This window comes from Rhea pennata, chromosome Z (genome assembly GCF_028389875.1).
Source record: "Rhea pennata isolate bPtePen1 chromosome Z, bPtePen1.pri, whole genome shotgun sequence".
Classification (NCBI taxonomy): Eukaryota; Metazoa; Chordata; class Aves; order Rheiformes; family Rheidae; genus Rhea; species Rhea pennata.
Window position 1 is genome coordinate 36,166,472 of NC_084702.1, and position 16,797 is coordinate 36,183,268.

Here is a 16,797-nt window from a genome sequence, read left to right on the forward strand (position 1 = left end):
GCGGTCCGCAGGCTCCGTATTTCAGTCAAAGTTCAGTTCCGTTTCCCCAGTGGAAACCTGGAAAAACGGCCCCGATCTTGAAGGAGCCCTGGATTTTAGCAAAACAGCAAAAAAAATTTGATCTGCTGCGCTCTTGTGAAGACTCGTACCGCATGTGCGGTGTGGCAGCCTGAAAAGAGCTTTCCCCCCCCATTATTTGTAGTAGTTTTTTTTAACGGCGTGCATTTTGTCCCAGTCCAGGCAGGCTGTGCCAGCTCAGAGGTGCATGCAGAGCATCACAGCACAACTTCATACCATTTCCATTTCCTCAGACTGCTGTAAAAGCAGGAGGGTTGTAGGGAACGGGATGGTTTCCTCGCTCTTCACTGCCGTTACCCTTGAGCGGGATCCACGGAGGCACCGGGGGCGCAGTCAGAGCCCGCGCGTGGAGAGGAGGAGGGAGATACCCTAGATCGCGGGCCCGTACGCCGACTGGCAACTTCTCTTTCCCCGTGCAGCAGCCCCTTCAACGACAGGCCGATGTGCAGGATCTGCCACGAGGGCAGCAGCCAGGAGGACCTGCTTTCTCCATGCGAATGTACGGGGACCCTGGGGACGATTCACCGCAGCTGCCTGGAGCACTGGCTGTCGTCTTCGAACACCAGCTACTGTGAACTCTGCCACTTCAGGTTTGCAGTAGAGCGCAAACCCAGGCCTTTGGTAGAGGTCAGTAAATGGGGCATGTCCTCAAAAGCTTAGCTTTAATGAGCAAATAGTGACTGTTTTTGTACAGGGATCACAAAGCCTTTGCAGCTCCACTGAAGCAAAAGAAAGCTGCGGATTTTGTGCTTTGGGAGATGAGGGGCAGGAGCTCAAGGAAAGCGGAAGAATAACAAAACCTTTATTTTGAAGCAAATCAATACAAGTGAGAAGAATGGGACTGATGTTTTTGCTTCACTGTAAACATAAGCGAAAGTTTTGGGAACAAGGCGCAGCAAATACATACTATACCAGGCAACGTGGTAGGGGGTGGCAGAGAGAGGCGACGGAACGAATTGGCAGTTCATCAGTGGAACGCTAGACGAACACCACTATTGCGAGTATTTAACATAGCCAGGAATTGTCTGCTTCCTTTCTTTGAGTGAGGGAAAAGCAAGAAGCCCTAGAAAGCTAGCTTCTGCGCCCAGCCCACAAGAAGGAATTGTTCTTGCTCAGCGTCTGGCATTTTTAGCGATTCTTGAACGACCTTTTAGCCTCCCTTTGCCTGTGTACCAGACTAGACAGTGAATTGGGCAGTTGTTTCTCCCTTATCAATTTAAATTCAGTTATTGCCAACTATAGATGTTTTAGTGGCTACGTGACACTTTCCAGATTTTTTTAATCCTCAGGAGAGGGAAAAAAAAAAACAGCCAAGATCATTAGCTTTCCTCTGTTAGTTATCTTTTCTCTCCTGTACTTTCATTTGAGGAAAAAAAAATGTAGTTCCTTTTAGAATCAAAAGAGAATTACAAATAGTGGCATTTTATAAAAATAATGAGAAGCATCTTATACCAGTTGGTGACCCAAATACTTAAATGCCAGGACTGGATTCCATACAACATATCCTTCCTTTACATCTTAATTGCCACTGTAAACTGCAGAACTGGTTGAAGGAGACACAGTATCAAGAATAAGGGTGAGGGAGAAATCTTGATTTCCTCTTACTGGCAGATAAGGGTGAAAATGGCGGCTGGAAAGCGAGGGTGAGAGGCTTGTGTGGAGAGTGGGTGAAGAGTCCTTACTGAAGGCTACCAAAAATGTTTTTTTGCTGGATTAAGTAGTTGGACACACATTTGTGTTCTAACCTAAGGACATCTTTATTCTTCTTTGGAATCAGTAAGCTAGATGCATAACACCGTCTTTAGTGCAAGATCCAGAGCCTTGTCAAACCCTAACCAAGGAAAGGCCAGGCCAGCTCTGCTCCGACTGCCAGTTGCTCGTTGGCACTCCCAGCGCAACTCCAAGCCCTCCCAGGAAGCTGCTCTCGTTTTGAGAAATGCTGGGTTTGAATATTCTCAGGCTGTCAGTGACTGACCAGCAAAACCATTATGGCTGAGCAGTCTCCCGTAGAGGTAACATTTTCTTCTGGCCAGTTGCTGTGAGCTATGAGCCTGCATCAAGCAATTTTCATTTGCACGTAGGTGAGGTTTTGGTGCAAGGATGCTACCATTCGGTTTGCCTTCTAAGACAAGTGATGTTGAGACAGTGCAAAGTAAACAGTTTGGTTTTTAGAGTCCAGCCTCTTCAGGTTGTTCCCTCAAACAGCTGCTCGTGAAGTTTTCTTTGCACGAGTGGACTGTGACATTTTTCAGAACTAATGACAACTGAAGAAGTTGAAAGCGAGAGCTACCCTGGCCCAGGACAGGGGAGTCCGGCCGTCTGATCGTTCCTTGATGAAGTGAGCTTTCTTTCTGACAAAACTCAGTAATAAGGAAATCTGTCTTTGGTTTCTCAACTGAGGACAAATGAGAACCAGGTGCAAGAACATTTTGAAACATAGTGCATTGTTAAATGAGGTTTTTCTCTTTACTACCTAGTCTTTTCTCGCTTATGGGCTACCACAGCTACCTTTTTATTTTTTTCTTTTTTTTCTCTCCAATGCAGCAATCAACAGTTATGTGCAGTTGCAAGAAGGGTCATGATAAAAAGGTTTTTTGTTTGTTTTTTTGTTTTTTTTTTTTTTTTTAAGTTCTTTTTGATCTTACACAAGGAGAATGTTTCTGATTTAGAAGGGATTTGAGTTGTGCTTTTAAAATTGAGAAGCAGAAACAAAGAGTAACTAAGATGAATCATAAGCAAAAGGACAAATCAGAAAGGTTCATTTCTATTGGTATAACTTAGGTTTGTAAAGTTGTGCTTATTTATACACATACTGCTGTTAAATCTGAAGACCTCCCCAGGGCAAATAATCACAGCAAATCTGAAAGTTTGCAAAGCATAATCAAAGCAAATACAGGGCCAGATGCTCCCTGTGTCCTAAAGCACTGTGCTGTCTGTCTCCCCGTGTTGCCTTCTGGGCAAGGGAAGGGGGAGAAAGATACAGCAGAAACCTGCCGTAACGCTTGCACTAGAGCCAAACCAGAGCAAGCACTTGCTTTTGACTCCATCCTTATCGACAGCTGGGGTGGGAGGAAATCAGGGAAGTGTAACCAGCTCTCTGCCACTGTCTTCCTCCTACTATTTGCTTGCACAGTTCAAAACACGAGGCGATACCCAAGTCAAAATTCTCTTCATTCAGTAAGATAATTAGTGCCTCTGAACAAGGTAATGGAGATGGTAAATAGTCCTTTCAGTGGAGGTGAAAACCAATCGGTTTACCTATGCATTTTAGGAGGTCAAGAGGGACTATTACACTCAAAGTCATTTCTAGAGCATTGCCTGTAGGAGCTTTATCCCATAGTTCCTCAGCAGGCCATATTTCATATAGAAAAAATATTTCATCTGTTGTTCAGTGATAAGTAGTATAAAAATGCTTTAAGCAATCAGTCATCATATTCTTTTCTCCTAGAGATTTTCCATCATGAAAAAAAATAATGGTTCTGTCTATTCAAAAAATTATTATTCACTTTCTCAAAGGGGTCAAACAACAACAACAAAGAAAGAAAACAGTAAAGGGGTAGGGAGAAAACATAATACTGCATAGGTCCTTGCTTTTGTGGGGCTTAGCCACGAGTGTGGGGGAAATCGCAACAAAAACAAATTGAGATACTTCACTTACTCCATCTAGAAAGGTCACATCTGACAAGCATTTGTGCTGTTAGCACCCAGGAGATGCCATGGGAGTAGTGGGCTTGAAATGAAATGAGCAGTAAGTGGCATGGCTGCTTGTTCAGCCATATTCCTTCCTCCCCTGTGTACGTTGTTATGGAAGCAGCAGAGGATTTCTTGCTGTGCATAATGATTTGATCAGAGCAGGTTAGTGAACCCACTCTGTTTCTTCCCCCCTTGTTGTTAGTTTGCTATTAGTTCATTACTAAAGGAAAGCAAGTGCTCCATAAAAGAAAAATCATTGCGAGATGGTTTTTTGCTTCTTTTGAGCAATTTGCCCACGTTTGCTCTAAGGATGTGGGCCCACGCGCTCAAACAGGAGATCTCTAGCTCAGGAAGAAGAGACATCTCTACAGCTATATTCTGCCTCCTGCATACCGCATGTAAAAATACAGTGATCGCACACCTTTGCTTTCTGTCAGATATCCAGTTAAAGCCTTTTTTCTTCTCTACCAGCCTATGTTATGAGTAGCAGCCTAAGTCTCCTCCCACCCCCAGCCAAAAATTCAAGAAACACAGTCCATTTTGACCTCCACTTCTCCTTTTATGCTTTGTATCTTGCCTCCATGATAAGCCTCTCTGGTCAGCTGAGTTTCAAACTACATACCTCTCAAGGGAGACGTCTCTTCAGCTGTGACATGACATGATTCTATTATTTGAGAGAGAAACGTATCCCAAGAAACATACAATCTGCCCACTGTCTTAGGCCCAAAACTCAGCCAGAGTGACAGAAAATGCTGTAGTACAGCCTGCCAACCTTGAATGTGGGAAGCTTCAGACATTCTCGATCCACTTCTACTTTTTTGACCCAAATTCTTTTCCCCAGAAGAAACGTTTGTTTCTGAATCTGGCACTATAGCAGGAGATCGGCCCCATTTACAGTATTTGGGGAAAGCGATTTGTTTGTCACCATCCACCTCCTGTAGCCCAGGACCTGGTTCTGCATAGCAGCATGTGCGAGCGCTGGTTATGTGGCTCTGACACTTGGAGATAAGAAAGGAAGAAGAAAAAGAACAGATTTTGCTACCTCTGTGCCTCCCTTACTCACTCCAGCTTTGTGAGATGGAGGGGCACCGTTCACTGTTCTTCAACACACCCCAGGAAAGTGCCTGCGTGTCTTCTCCTCCACGGGCATTTGTCAGAGGTTGGTTAGCCAAAAGAAGTTGTCTTCTTTATGTTCTTCCTCATCTCCACTCTGCTGGCCTAAATCCACTTGTCAGGACTGCCTTCTGCAATTTTACAGTCATAAGTAAGAATTACTTGTCTTCAGAGCCTTCACAGATTAGTCTGATGAGTGGAGAGAGAGTGCAGAAGCCTCCTGTGTCCCACCTGACATTCAGCATTTACGTGTCCCGATTTGCGTTGCCTTGCCTATGGATCAAGCTAACCAGGAACTGCCATGCTCCTCCCAGATGACCCTGCTTTTACTGGGACTTCTGCTCAGTGGCTGGACGGATGCTTTCTACAGAACTCGAGACTTCATCATTTCTCAGCCACTCATGAACTTGATCATAGCAGTAGTCCTGGAGAGAACGTGATGAACTATTGTAAAGGAATAAGAGACGGGGTGTGCTATAAAAAGCATTTGGAGGGGGGACTATAAATTTCTTCTCCTCTACTCCTCTCCCTGCTGGAGGGCCCCCAGCAAGTTCTAGCATTGAGAAAACATGAAACCACCAACATCAGAGATAATCTACTGGAGTATGAGCTTTCTGTAGCACCTTTGGAGTGGCCATTTCAAGTCATATTTGTGCTAGGTACCATACTGAGGCAGTTAGCAGGCATCAGCAGAGCAAATGTAGCCCCTTTTCTGTTGATTTCAGAGCTCGTTCTTCAGGAAAGAGGATTGCTTGGAGTCACCCACAGCATCTGAATCACTTAAGGGTTATTTGCCAGTAATCCAAAGTATGCTGCGTACATCCACATTCCTAGTCCACTCACCTTCCTCTCAGCCACAAGGCTCATGGTATTATGAAGTTCAATTCAAAAAGTGCATCTTGATACACACCAGATCTGATCCCCTCTCTTCTACCACATGCTAGATGCACAGCATCCCTATGCATACTGCTGGAAATAAGAGGTCTATGGCACACGTGCTTGGGAACATCTGTTGCGAGTGTGCCTAGCAATAACAAATCCCAAAGAAAAGCAGCTACTGATAAGCAGCTCTACTTCTTAAGTATCCTAATCACTCCACTGCCAGTGAGATCCTAGCTACCTTTGACACAGATCAACCATACTGACATAGCAGAAACTCTGGATGCTGGAAGGGAAAAAAACAGAACAAAAACCCTATAATACAGTGGTCGAGCGGTGGATATGCGTAGACATGATGTACTTTGCAATAAACTGGAAGAATCTCAGAACAAACCCAGTGAAACTGCATAGCTAGTGACTTATAGACCTCTCTTTATATAAGCTTCTTTTTAACATGGCCTGTCCACAGCTTCTGTGACCCTGGAGATGTATGATGTCATTAGTGTAGATGCTTCTGCTATATTTCAGCATGAAGATTCAGCAAGCTTGATATATCATCTTTTTTAATTTCCATATTGCATCTATCTTGCTTCCATTTGGCTTAGTATAGAGACAGATTCAAATCACAGCACTGCAAAGTACTTAAGCTCTATGAAGTGTTGCTAGAAGACAACCAGATACAACATAAAGACAGCACAGCACCATAAGGCAACCACATAAATCAGACTAGTGTTGCTTGTTATTTATACATTTTAGACCAAGCTGTTTCTGCTATCTAATGGTTTCAGGGTTTTTTTAATATATACATATATATATATATATATATATATATAAAACAACAAGTAAGACAGCATGACTAGGAGAAAATAAAATAAAATCAGGATAAACATTGTATTATGGGTTAGAAGTGCACTTCAGTCTTTTCCAAGCTATTACTGCCTGTAGAGTTCATACTAGAAAGGAAGAGAAAACTAGCTAGGCATGATGTGATTAAGGAGCGCTTGCATTATAATTTAAGACTTCCAGAAGCCTAACACTGAACTATGAGCTTACTTTCTCTGCAAGGGCTTTGCAAGTCATGCTTTTGATCTGCTAGGATTTTGGTTTTTGAGCTTGCTTTTCTTCTCCACTCCCCAATGAAATAAATTGTTAGCATTAAATTACTATAACAACTAGCCACCAGATCTGCTGCACGTGGTTAGTAGAAGGATCGTTGATAAGGCCAGAAGAAAAACAGTGACTTTGCACAGTGAGAGAAACGCACTCGACTCCAGGAGCCCAGAGGCACGCCAGGGCAGGATGCAGGCGCCTTGGGGACCCACTGCCACAACAGTGCTGGCACTTGTTTCAAAGGTGAGAGCAGAGCACAGAAGAACTGATGACAGAGAAAGCATCCATAAAATGGGCAAAAGGGAGGCTAGCCAGGAAATAAAGTGAGCTACACCAACCAGTGTTAATTCAGGTACACCAAAAAGGCTGCTCACGCCATGCCCAGTGCCAGCGGAGAGCGCCTCACTGTCCACGGGACCGGACCTGTGGCTGGCAGGTGCCCCCTGGAGACCCAAGCCACCCCAGGAGAGTTTAAAGCAGCCAAGTAGCATTCTAGGAAAAAAAAAAAAAAAGATGTTTGAGTTTTAAAGAAAGTAGTACAAAAAGTAATTAACCCCACTGCACATACAGTTTTGAAAAAATAACCTGCTCAAGACTCTGGCATTTTACATTCAGAGTACCAGGCGCCATTCATTCCTAACAGGGAGCAACCCAGAGCCCCAGACAACCTGTTCACACTCCTTTAGAGAGAAGCAAAATGGTTCTTTTAGGCTCACAGGAAAGTTTTGCTCTAGTCCTTGGCTTTCCCCAACAAGCACAAGTCTTTCTCATAGTGCTAAGAGCGAGAATGCAAACAAATCAAGCCAAATGAAAATAACAGCTTGAGGAAGAAAAGGCAAAAAATACTTACCAGAGAACAGCCTGTGGGATCAGACCATTGCAGCAGTACCCCCCTCCTTCCTGAATTTAAGGGCCAGCAATCAAGGAGGAAAAACATCTGGAGGAATGTTCCCAGAAGAAAGTAATTGAATGATTATAGAGTAAAGAGCTGCTCTGGAAAAGGCCATGTGCTAGTCTTTAAGGACTAGTAAGCTGAAGGGAAGATACTGTAGGTTTTCAAAGGTGCGGTTATTTATGTTTCAAATAACAGTATCAATGCCTTTCCTTTGGAGATGGTGCTTCTGTAACACAGTTCTCAGCTGCTGCCTTATCAGCTGCCAGTAGCATTTCCTGTCGCCTGAGGTCAAAGGCTTCTTTTTTCCAGGAAAATAGGTGCTAAGGTGAAAAGTTGTATTGTATTTTTGTCTTTTGGGAGGGCTACCAAGCTTTTATTAACCATCCCTTTTGTTTCCACACGTTTGAGCTTTTAGATCAGGACTTCTGCAACATTAGGAAATAGGTGTTGCAAACAGCAAGTCTATTTTGCTTTTGATTTAAAATGCAAAACATGGTTTTTGTTGAGTGATTTTTCTGAATGCTTACTTTTGTCTGCCTAAGTGGGTATGGCAGCATCCAAAATAGAACAGCGGCTCTGCCAAACATACAGATAAAAGGAAATACTGTTTCTCCCAAAGCACCAAAAAAATCTTTTTTCTTGACGCATCTTGGAATCTTTTACTTACTTATTGCAAGTGTCACCTGAAATGTAAACTAAAAATGGGTAATAGGAAGATTGACTAGTAATAAGCCAGAATAATGTCAGAGGGTACAATATTATTTATTTGGGGCTGCAGGAAATTGCATAGATTTTATAGCACAACTTAGCAACGTGTGTTATTTGTTCTCACTCCCAGATAATTATCAGCCCTGTTTTTAAACATTAAAATTTTATAATCCAGAAACCTACCCAGCCCCTCTGTTCCCACAGCTCGGCCAAGCGCTGTTTATCAGACCCCGTTCCCCGCTCTGGCGAGGCGCCCGAGCTCCGGGCCGCGGAAGCAGCCGTGCTCCAACAGCAGCGGAGCCTGCAGTACCCTGCTTGCTCACTCGCTTACCACCACGGGTTGGTTACTGCCTGCACTGCAGTTTATTCATCTTGCCAAACAAAACAAAACCAAAAATCTAAAAAATACTATCTTCATAGTACACAAATCTGTTCTCTCTGCTTCTAAAGACATGCCAATGAAATTCATTTGCTATTTTAGAAGGTCGCTTTGGCTCCTGCAGGCATCAACAGTTCCCTGTGACCTTACTTAAAATAAGGGTGAAGCGCAGACCTGGTTATGAAGAGGCTGTCACGCTAGCTAATAAAACTGCAGAGCTCAAATCTTTATCTCTAGTTGTCAAAGAGACGGACCTCTGTCACTGGGGCTAAGGGAAGGAAACGTCTTGGTTAGCTTCACTCTGCCCTTTCTAAAAGCAGCCCATGGAAGATGATAACACTGTGCCGATAATTGAATTTGTGATATGGGTAGGAACCCCCAAAACTGAGTATTTTTTCAAGTCAGCAGAAAAATAACTGTCAAATGTTTGTTTTCCCTGGAAAAATGTTAGCCTTGAAAAGTTTTGAGTCAGCCAAAATGTTTCATTGCCCTGAAAACAAGCACACCTTCTGTTTTGCTCTGGGAGGTTTTAATTTTGAATTGCATATGGGTAAACAAAACAAAAAAAATCAAATCAAAGCTATCTATTCAGATTTCCTTTTCTTCTTTGGTCAATAAATGGTTTGTTTTAAAAAACTGTCATTCATCCAAGAGAAATACTCTCAAAAACCCAGCCAGTATCAGTCTTTCCTCCCTCAAAGCTGAAGGCAAAAAGCACCCATAGGTCACTGCGGGAGTGAAAGCAGAAACAATAATATTTGCTAGCAGTTTTGCTTGTTTACTGAGTGTTTTCATCAAGCATCGCTGCAGAGCTATCGGCATGAAAAGAATGAAATGAACTGATAAAAGTTTGATGCGTAATAAGCCATTTTTAGTTCAAAGGGAAATAAATTCAAGGAAGACGAGTCCTGCCTGTCTGCACCGCCTGCCTCCCCCCATTCATACGGGGCAGCTGTTTAAGTACCTTAACTAAAAAGCAGCGTGGGGGATTTTCTTCATAGTCTCCTTTGCAGCTGGTATAGCTTAAGCAACAGTTACTATGTAAAATCAATTTTCTGAGCGAAATGTATAGAATAAAAAAAAAAAAAAAAAAAAAAAAGAGAGTTTTCCAGCAGAAGCTGGTAGCAGCCTGAGGATCTGACCTGGAAAGCTGGAAAACACAGAGCACGCACGTTATTTAGGTTTTGGGAGTCATGTCACGGGCGTTAGCCCTATGAGGTAAGGGCTTCCAGGATCTGGCCTTTGGCAAGAGCAGAAGTATGGGTATGTCTGAGTTCATAAATCTGGAGGCATTTTTACGGTGGGTTTCTGCTGGCAGCTCTTCGCATTTAGCTTGACCGACCCCCCACGAAAGCCCCTCGGCGGCGTGCCAGCGCCCGGGTGCCGCGCCTGGGGGGGCCTCCCGTTTCCGACGCGCGGCGCAGGACGGCTCAGCCCGCCCCGCTGCATAAGTGACTGTTTGGGGGGGGGGGGGTCTCGGCGGAGGCTTTGCCGGTGCCTCGGGGCTCGGACCCGCTCAGCGTTTGCTGACCTGGCTTTTTAGCTCTGGAGGAAGCTGACGGGGCGCGTTTCGAAGCGAACGCCTGAAACTAGAGCCAAAACAGAAGCAAATGTAGAAACGCGTGCGCGCTACTTCAGGAGAAAAACGCACGCTGCGACTGAAATCCGTGCAGCCACTGAAATTACTTATTCATTGCTTCTGACTTCTATTTCAGAGCTAGCTATTGAAATTTCCCCAGCTTCTCAGGTGAGACTGTGGAGTGGTAGGGTTTTTTTAATCTATTATTTAATACCTCTCTTACCGAGCTTGGCCCCATCTGATACCTGACTTGCTCCAGCGAACGGAGCTGGAGGCGGTGCAGCGCCTTCCTCAGCACCCGTTTAACGGGGCAACAGCCCCCACTGCTGCGGAGGTGCAAAGATATTTAGCATTTTCGGGTCTGCCCTGGGCGATGGTGAACACCTGCGCTGCTCGCTGAGTTCCCTCGCAGGTCGCCCCTTAAACGAATAGTTTGCGCAAAACCCTTCGACAGTCAGGTTTAAAAGCAGGATCCCGGCCAGCAGGCGTTTTTCCTTTCCTCTCATTTTCCCGGAGGTTCCTCATTACAGGGATTCATGGAAATCGGACGAGGTGAAGGTTGCAACCTGTCGTGTCTAGAAGCAACCGAACACAACCAGGCACGCGCCCTTGGGAGTGTTTTTAAGTAAATAAAATCTCCAAAAGAAAGTGGTGTGCGCCTCGTGCACATGACTTTAAAGTCACAGTGAATTAAAAACCTGTTCAAACGTAACTTAAGTCTCCTTATTTTATCTAAGCTCTGCCCCAATATTCTGATGTTTTAAATAATCGTGAGGTTAAGGCTGTTTGAAAAGAGGAAGGCGAGCCAAGATAGCATCTCCCTCTTTGACTAGCATCTTGCCCTACAACTACCTTGTAGCAGCGCATAGTAGTTACAGAGCACTTTGCACTGCCATAGGACTTTAAAAGTCCTTAGCAGCTTAGAAGCCTACATTCTACAGAAAATCACTCGTAAATATCTTTTTCTGTTCTCCTAAATTCCTGACTCTTACTGGAAAATGGATCTTAGGCTGCCGAGTTACCCTGTTGCAATTAAACCTTGCGAAAACCCTGTGAAGTAGGTAATTCATTATTTCCATCCGAGAAAGGCGAGGCTGAAGCAAACTTGTCTGCTGATTTGTGGCCTTCTGCTAGCGCCAGATGAGAACAAGTGACTGCTTGTTCCTGGCTGCGCTCGGTTTCTTGACTGTTGTTTCACCCCGGATTAAGATGGATAGATAAATGCTGTATTTGTTTCAGTGCATTGAAAGTGATGAAAAATGAGGCAGATTTCCAAAGCAACGGAGGGGCAGAAGAGCCAGATGAGGAATGTTCCTCACCTTGCAGAAGGCTCTTCACCTTGCCGTCCCTTTCCAAAGCTCTCGAGTGCTGCTCTTCCCCTGGCCATTGCTGTAATACTGTAGGGAGGAAGGAAAAACAACCTGAAGTGGCTGGGAATGAAGGGATGAAGAGTTGCTTCCCCAACTCTATTTTGTGGCACTAGAAAAAAAAGACTTCTCCTACTGCCACATAGTCTACTGGGAGGAACGAGAGGGTTGAAACAACCTGCTTGCCACTGGCCCAGGCATCTGTAGTGCTGAAGCTATGTGCAGAAGGACCTCCTGCTCCCTTGTTTTCTGTGACAGAAAAACTGCTATTGCAGATTAAGGACGCGTGCGTCTTATCAACGCCTGCCCAGCCCAGAGCTGCCGTGCTTTTGCTTCGTGTTGCCCCGATGACAAGCGTAGCCCCCAGGAGGAGCGTGACTCTTCTCGCTTTTGGCAGCACCTCAGCGCTTGGAGCTGGGGGCCCGGGAGGGAAGTGCCAGGCTGGGCATTGGTGTCCTGTCCTGCTCCTGGCTGTTGCGACTCAGGCAGCCCGAGGGCCGGCAAACCCCCGTCTTCTGTGCCAAGCTTTGGCTCCTCTGCCTGGCCTGGGAATTCTTCAGGGGCTTCCAGACACCACAGTGACAGAAATATTTGCTGTCCTAGGCAATACTGTGCACATAGCTGTGCTCAGAGAGAGTAAAAATAAAATAAAATGATGCTGCAGCAGTCACAGAGAGCAGTTTTGACCGACTCCTACAGCTTACATTGGCAAAAGTCACCAGGCTTGATAGTTTTCCCAATTAAACACTGACTTGAGTGATGAGGCTTTTTTATTTAAAGGTCTTGGTGTACTGTTGTAGGCTGAACTTCTTCCACCTCTGCTATCTAAATTCCTGTTTATAGCAACAGGGCCATGGTGGCCTGATAGCTGCTCCGCCAACCTTGGCTTTGGCAGATGACTTTCAGGCACCCTGGTTTGCAAGTCTTGTCCTCGTCATAGAAGTAACCGGCTACGCATTCATAGCTGCTTGCAGGATTGCTGAAAGTAAGTTAAAAGGGGCTTTTGCCAGTATTGTAAGTGACATGGGGGGGGGGAAGAAAACCTTAAAATAGGGTACAACACAGGAGCAAACGTGTTTTCTGCGCTCTCGAGCCAGCAGGAGAGCGCGTGCTTCCGCCTCCCCGAAGGGCGCGGTGGCAGCCGGCGCTGCGGCAGCCCGCGCCGGCGAAACGCGGCCCCTTCTGCAGGCCGAGGCTTGGCGCGCGGCGGCGGGGCGGCCCGTTCCCGCGGCCTCGCCGACGCGCGTGCTCTGTGTCCGTTTCGCCCGCAGTGGCTGAGGAACCCGGGCCCCCAGCACGAGAAACGGACTCTCTTTGGGGACATGGTGTGCTTCTTGTTCATCACGCCGCTGGCGACCATCTCCGGCTGGCTGTGCCTGCGGGGAGCAGTGGACCACCTGCACTTTAGTAGCCGGCTAGAAGCCGTTGGCCTCATTGCACTCACTGTCGCACTCTTCACTATTTACCTCTTCTGGACCCTAGTAAGTATTGGGTTTCTTTTTAACTCTCAGGAGTAAGGGAGGGAATAAAACAGGGAATGAGGTGCACCTCTGCCGCAGGGCGCCGGAGGGAGGGCGGACCACTGTGCAGTGACTGTCCTGCGTCGTCGTGGTCCAGCCCAATTTTTAAGTTACAGCTGCGAGAGACCCCTTGGGTCCAGAGCAGTTAAGCTCTCTGGAAATCCGGACAGACAGTTTGCCTTTGGGGTCTCCCATTCCCAAATCCCAAAGGGATTGCGGGAGGGAGCAAGGAAGTAACCTGGAGAAGACGAGTTCAAGACACGCTACGGGAGTTTTTGGCAAAGATGCGGTGCGAAAGGTGAGGGTACAGCGCAGGAAAAAGCCTTGCAGGAATAACGTGGCTCCCCCAGAGCATTCGTATTTTATTCTGATCCAACATCCGGCTAATTTAAGTCAAACAACTTCAAAAATGCTGAGCGTAGGTGTAAATCTCCTATTTCCCGTGCCCGTGGTGCTTGTGATTCTGTGGGAAAGCCACGGCAGGACGCCGCTTGCACCCAGGTCTGCAGACAGGCAGCTGCTCGCTCTTTCAGCGGCTGTCCAGATTGCACAGCCGCGTCACTCCCACCGTGCAGCCAGGGGCGCCGGCGCTCGTGTGCCGGGCACCCATCCGGCTTAGGAAGAAAAAATAAGTGTTTACCGAGCCGTGGTCTAGCTGTTCATCAAACCCCACCCCCAGCTGCCCCAGAGCAAGAAACCCCTGCACTGAGCCCCCAGTAAGCCTGGAATAAAACCCAGGGGAACGGCTGGCTGGCTCCGAGGAAGGGACCACCTCCTGCGCGTCTTCTCTGACAGCGAAAGCCTGTCTCACCTCCAGAGGACTTCAGGCGAACCTTGGCAGTGCACAAAAAGAGGGACCGCCGAGAAATCGTACCTCAGCCTCCTGCAGGTTTGGGGGTATTTTTTGGTTGTTGCTGCTTTTTTGTTGTTCGTTTTGCTTCTGCTTCCTTTTCCGTGAAAAGCAGCCTCGCTTCCTTTTTAACAGGACGGCCGTTCGCTTCCGCGGCGAGGTTCGCCTTGCCACGGCACTGCCCGCCCGGCGCGTAGACATGTCCCTCAGGGTCCTGAGCGAAGGTCCTTCAAACCACCTCAGCGCGCGACTCGCCGAAAAACCGCAGGCTGCCCAGGAGGTGCAGACCGGGGGTCCGAGGAGACCACGGTCTGACCGGGGCCCGGTGCCCCGGAGCACGGCCGCGCTCGGGGAAGGGCCGGGCAGGAAGCCCCTCGGGGGCCGATAACCCTCCCCAGCCGCCGCCGGGCAGACAGGAGGGGGCAGCGGCGCTGCCGCCGAGGCCGAGGCGCTGCCCCGGCGCAAGGGGCCGGGCGGCTCCGGCGGGAGCAGCGCTGGGAGCCGCCCCGCGCCGCGGGGCTCCCCGCGGGCCGGGGAAATCAGAGAGCTAAAATTTCGTTGTACTTGCACTCCATCAGCTCGTAGTCTCCAAAGGTAAGCGCCAGCAAATGGGTTGTTTACACACCACAGTACCCCAGCGAGCAGAAAACGGGAGCAATGCTATTTTTAAAGCAGCTAAGCTATTTTATCCCGTAAAAGAGCCAAGTTCTGCCTAACGTACTGTTGCTTTTTCTCCATATTTATTCACTCTAACAGAACCAAGAAGAAAGCTTCCACCCCAAAACACAGGCCTCTATTTAAACTAAAACTTCAGTTTTAACTAAGTTCAACTCGCACGCTGGGTAATCCTGACGCCTGCAGCGCTGGGGAGGGGGATTGGAGCACTGTGGGCTTCCCGGGGAGAACAGGCGCTGGTTAAGGCAGGGCCGCAGCGGGCCGCGTGGCCGAGGAAGAGGAGGAGGTGGTGGCGGTCGAACATGCCACGCGGCACCAGGCTCCCGGGCAGCAGCGAGCCTGGCTCTCGCTGCCGCTTCCAAAAGCTCCTCAGCCGACGCTACCAAGCGCCGTAGGTTCCCCTCTTCAACAGCAGACAGCCGTACAGAGATTTTAAAAAAATAATAAAGGTTTTTTTAATATATATGTATTTTCTTCTCTGCTGCCAAAGCTGGAGGAAGGCTGCTCGCCCCGGCGGTGTCCTTGGGCACGCCGCGGAGGAAGGCGCCGGTGCGGAGGGCGGCAGTCTCCTCTCCTCTCGTCTCCTCTCGTCTCCCCGCAGGTGTCCTTTCGCTATCACTGCAGGCTCTACAACGAGTGGCGCCGCACCAACCAGCGGGTGATCCTGCTGCTGCCCAAGGCGGCCGCCGTCGCCTCCGCCCAGCAGTCGCTGCTGGGCCTGCAGCCCGGCAAGAGGAACTCCAAGGAGACCATCGTCTGACCGGGGCCGGGCGCCCGGCCGCCTCCGATACCGCCCGGGAGCCTCGTCTCCCGCTTCACGGACTCTTCGCAGACGGAGAAATCACTGTTTCAATTCAAATCATGGATGCTGCAATCATACGATATTTGCTAAGCTGCCAAACGTGTTTATTTAGCAGAGACTGGGTGGAATTCTACGAACTCACGTTAATACTTGCATCAGAGCGATGCAGACTTTTTTTATTATTGTTTAAAAATATTAAACTATGATAATTAACAATGCAGAACAGATGTAAAAAGTGCTTTTTGTTTATTGTTTCTTGCTACTACAGTATTTTCTTTGAATAGCAGCCAATGCAGTGTTTTTTCATTTTTTCCCTGATGACACATTTTTATATATATAATATATATATAAAATATATATACACACACATACATACATGCGTGCACACACTCAATTTTAAGAACTTTTTATATTATTATCTTGGATAAAATATTATTAAAATATTTTTTATCTTAATGCAATGAGTTCTACAATTTGGCATATTATTTAAACACTATAAAGTAATTAGAAAGAGTTTCTCCTGTTTCTTGTTTGGTAAGGATGTTCTGGTAGGAAAATTCTCCAGCAATAGATCTAGAATACGTGAGAGCAGCAAATGACAGACTACAACAATCTGCCTGCCCGGAAGTATTTTATTAATTAACTCGGGGGGAAAAAATACATATATCACACAGAAGTAACAAATTAGGCATCCCATTCTGCACTGAAGCTTTGCTGGTGTGAATTTGTAGTTAGCCAATTTACTCCATTTTTACACCAAGCAGAGTTTAACCCTAACTGTATAAATTAATTTTGTAAGGCAAACGCTGCATACATAATAAATGAGATCATTAGACTTGTCTTGGGAAGCAGGAACTTGCCTTGCATTACAATTAGCATTACTTTAACGCTGCTGAATTTTCAGCTTGACAGGTAGATTTAGCCGAGCGTACATAAACCCTGACCTTTCATTGTAGCACCGAGACTAAGACTCTTTAAAAAGAATGTACAACACAGCCGACTGCTGTGACCAAATTGAATTTGGAGCCTAGAGAGTCGACTTTATTCCTGGGTGGCGTTATCTATTTCCCCTTTGTCTTCATGACCAATTCATTCAATGACTCTTGGATTTCAGAGGAGACATCGGCTTACGTGGAGACTTGTTTTACA

The 16,797-nt window shown here is 46.8% G+C and overlaps 1 protein-coding gene across 6 annotated transcripts in view; it reads left to right on the forward strand.

The window, feature by feature from the left end:
- MARCHF3 (membrane associated ring-CH-type finger 3) overlaps nucleotides 1-15,966 on the forward strand; it is a 74,040-nt gene extending 58,074 nt beyond the window's left edge. For all 6 annotated transcript variants that reach the window (XM_062600447.1, XM_062600442.1, XM_062600444.1 and 3 more), the window contains 3 exons: nucleotides 498-705; nucleotides 13,073-13,282; nucleotides 15,448-15,966. In XM_062600447.1, the coding sequence (XP_062456431.1) occupies nucleotides 498-705; nucleotides 13,073-13,282; nucleotides 15,448-15,606 (577 nt within the window). In that variant the 3' untranslated portion in view covers nucleotides 15,607-15,966. The remainder of the gene's footprint in view (nucleotides 1-497; nucleotides 706-13,072; nucleotides 13,283-15,447) is intronic.
- Nucleotides 15,967-16,797: the final 831 nt, after the last annotated feature.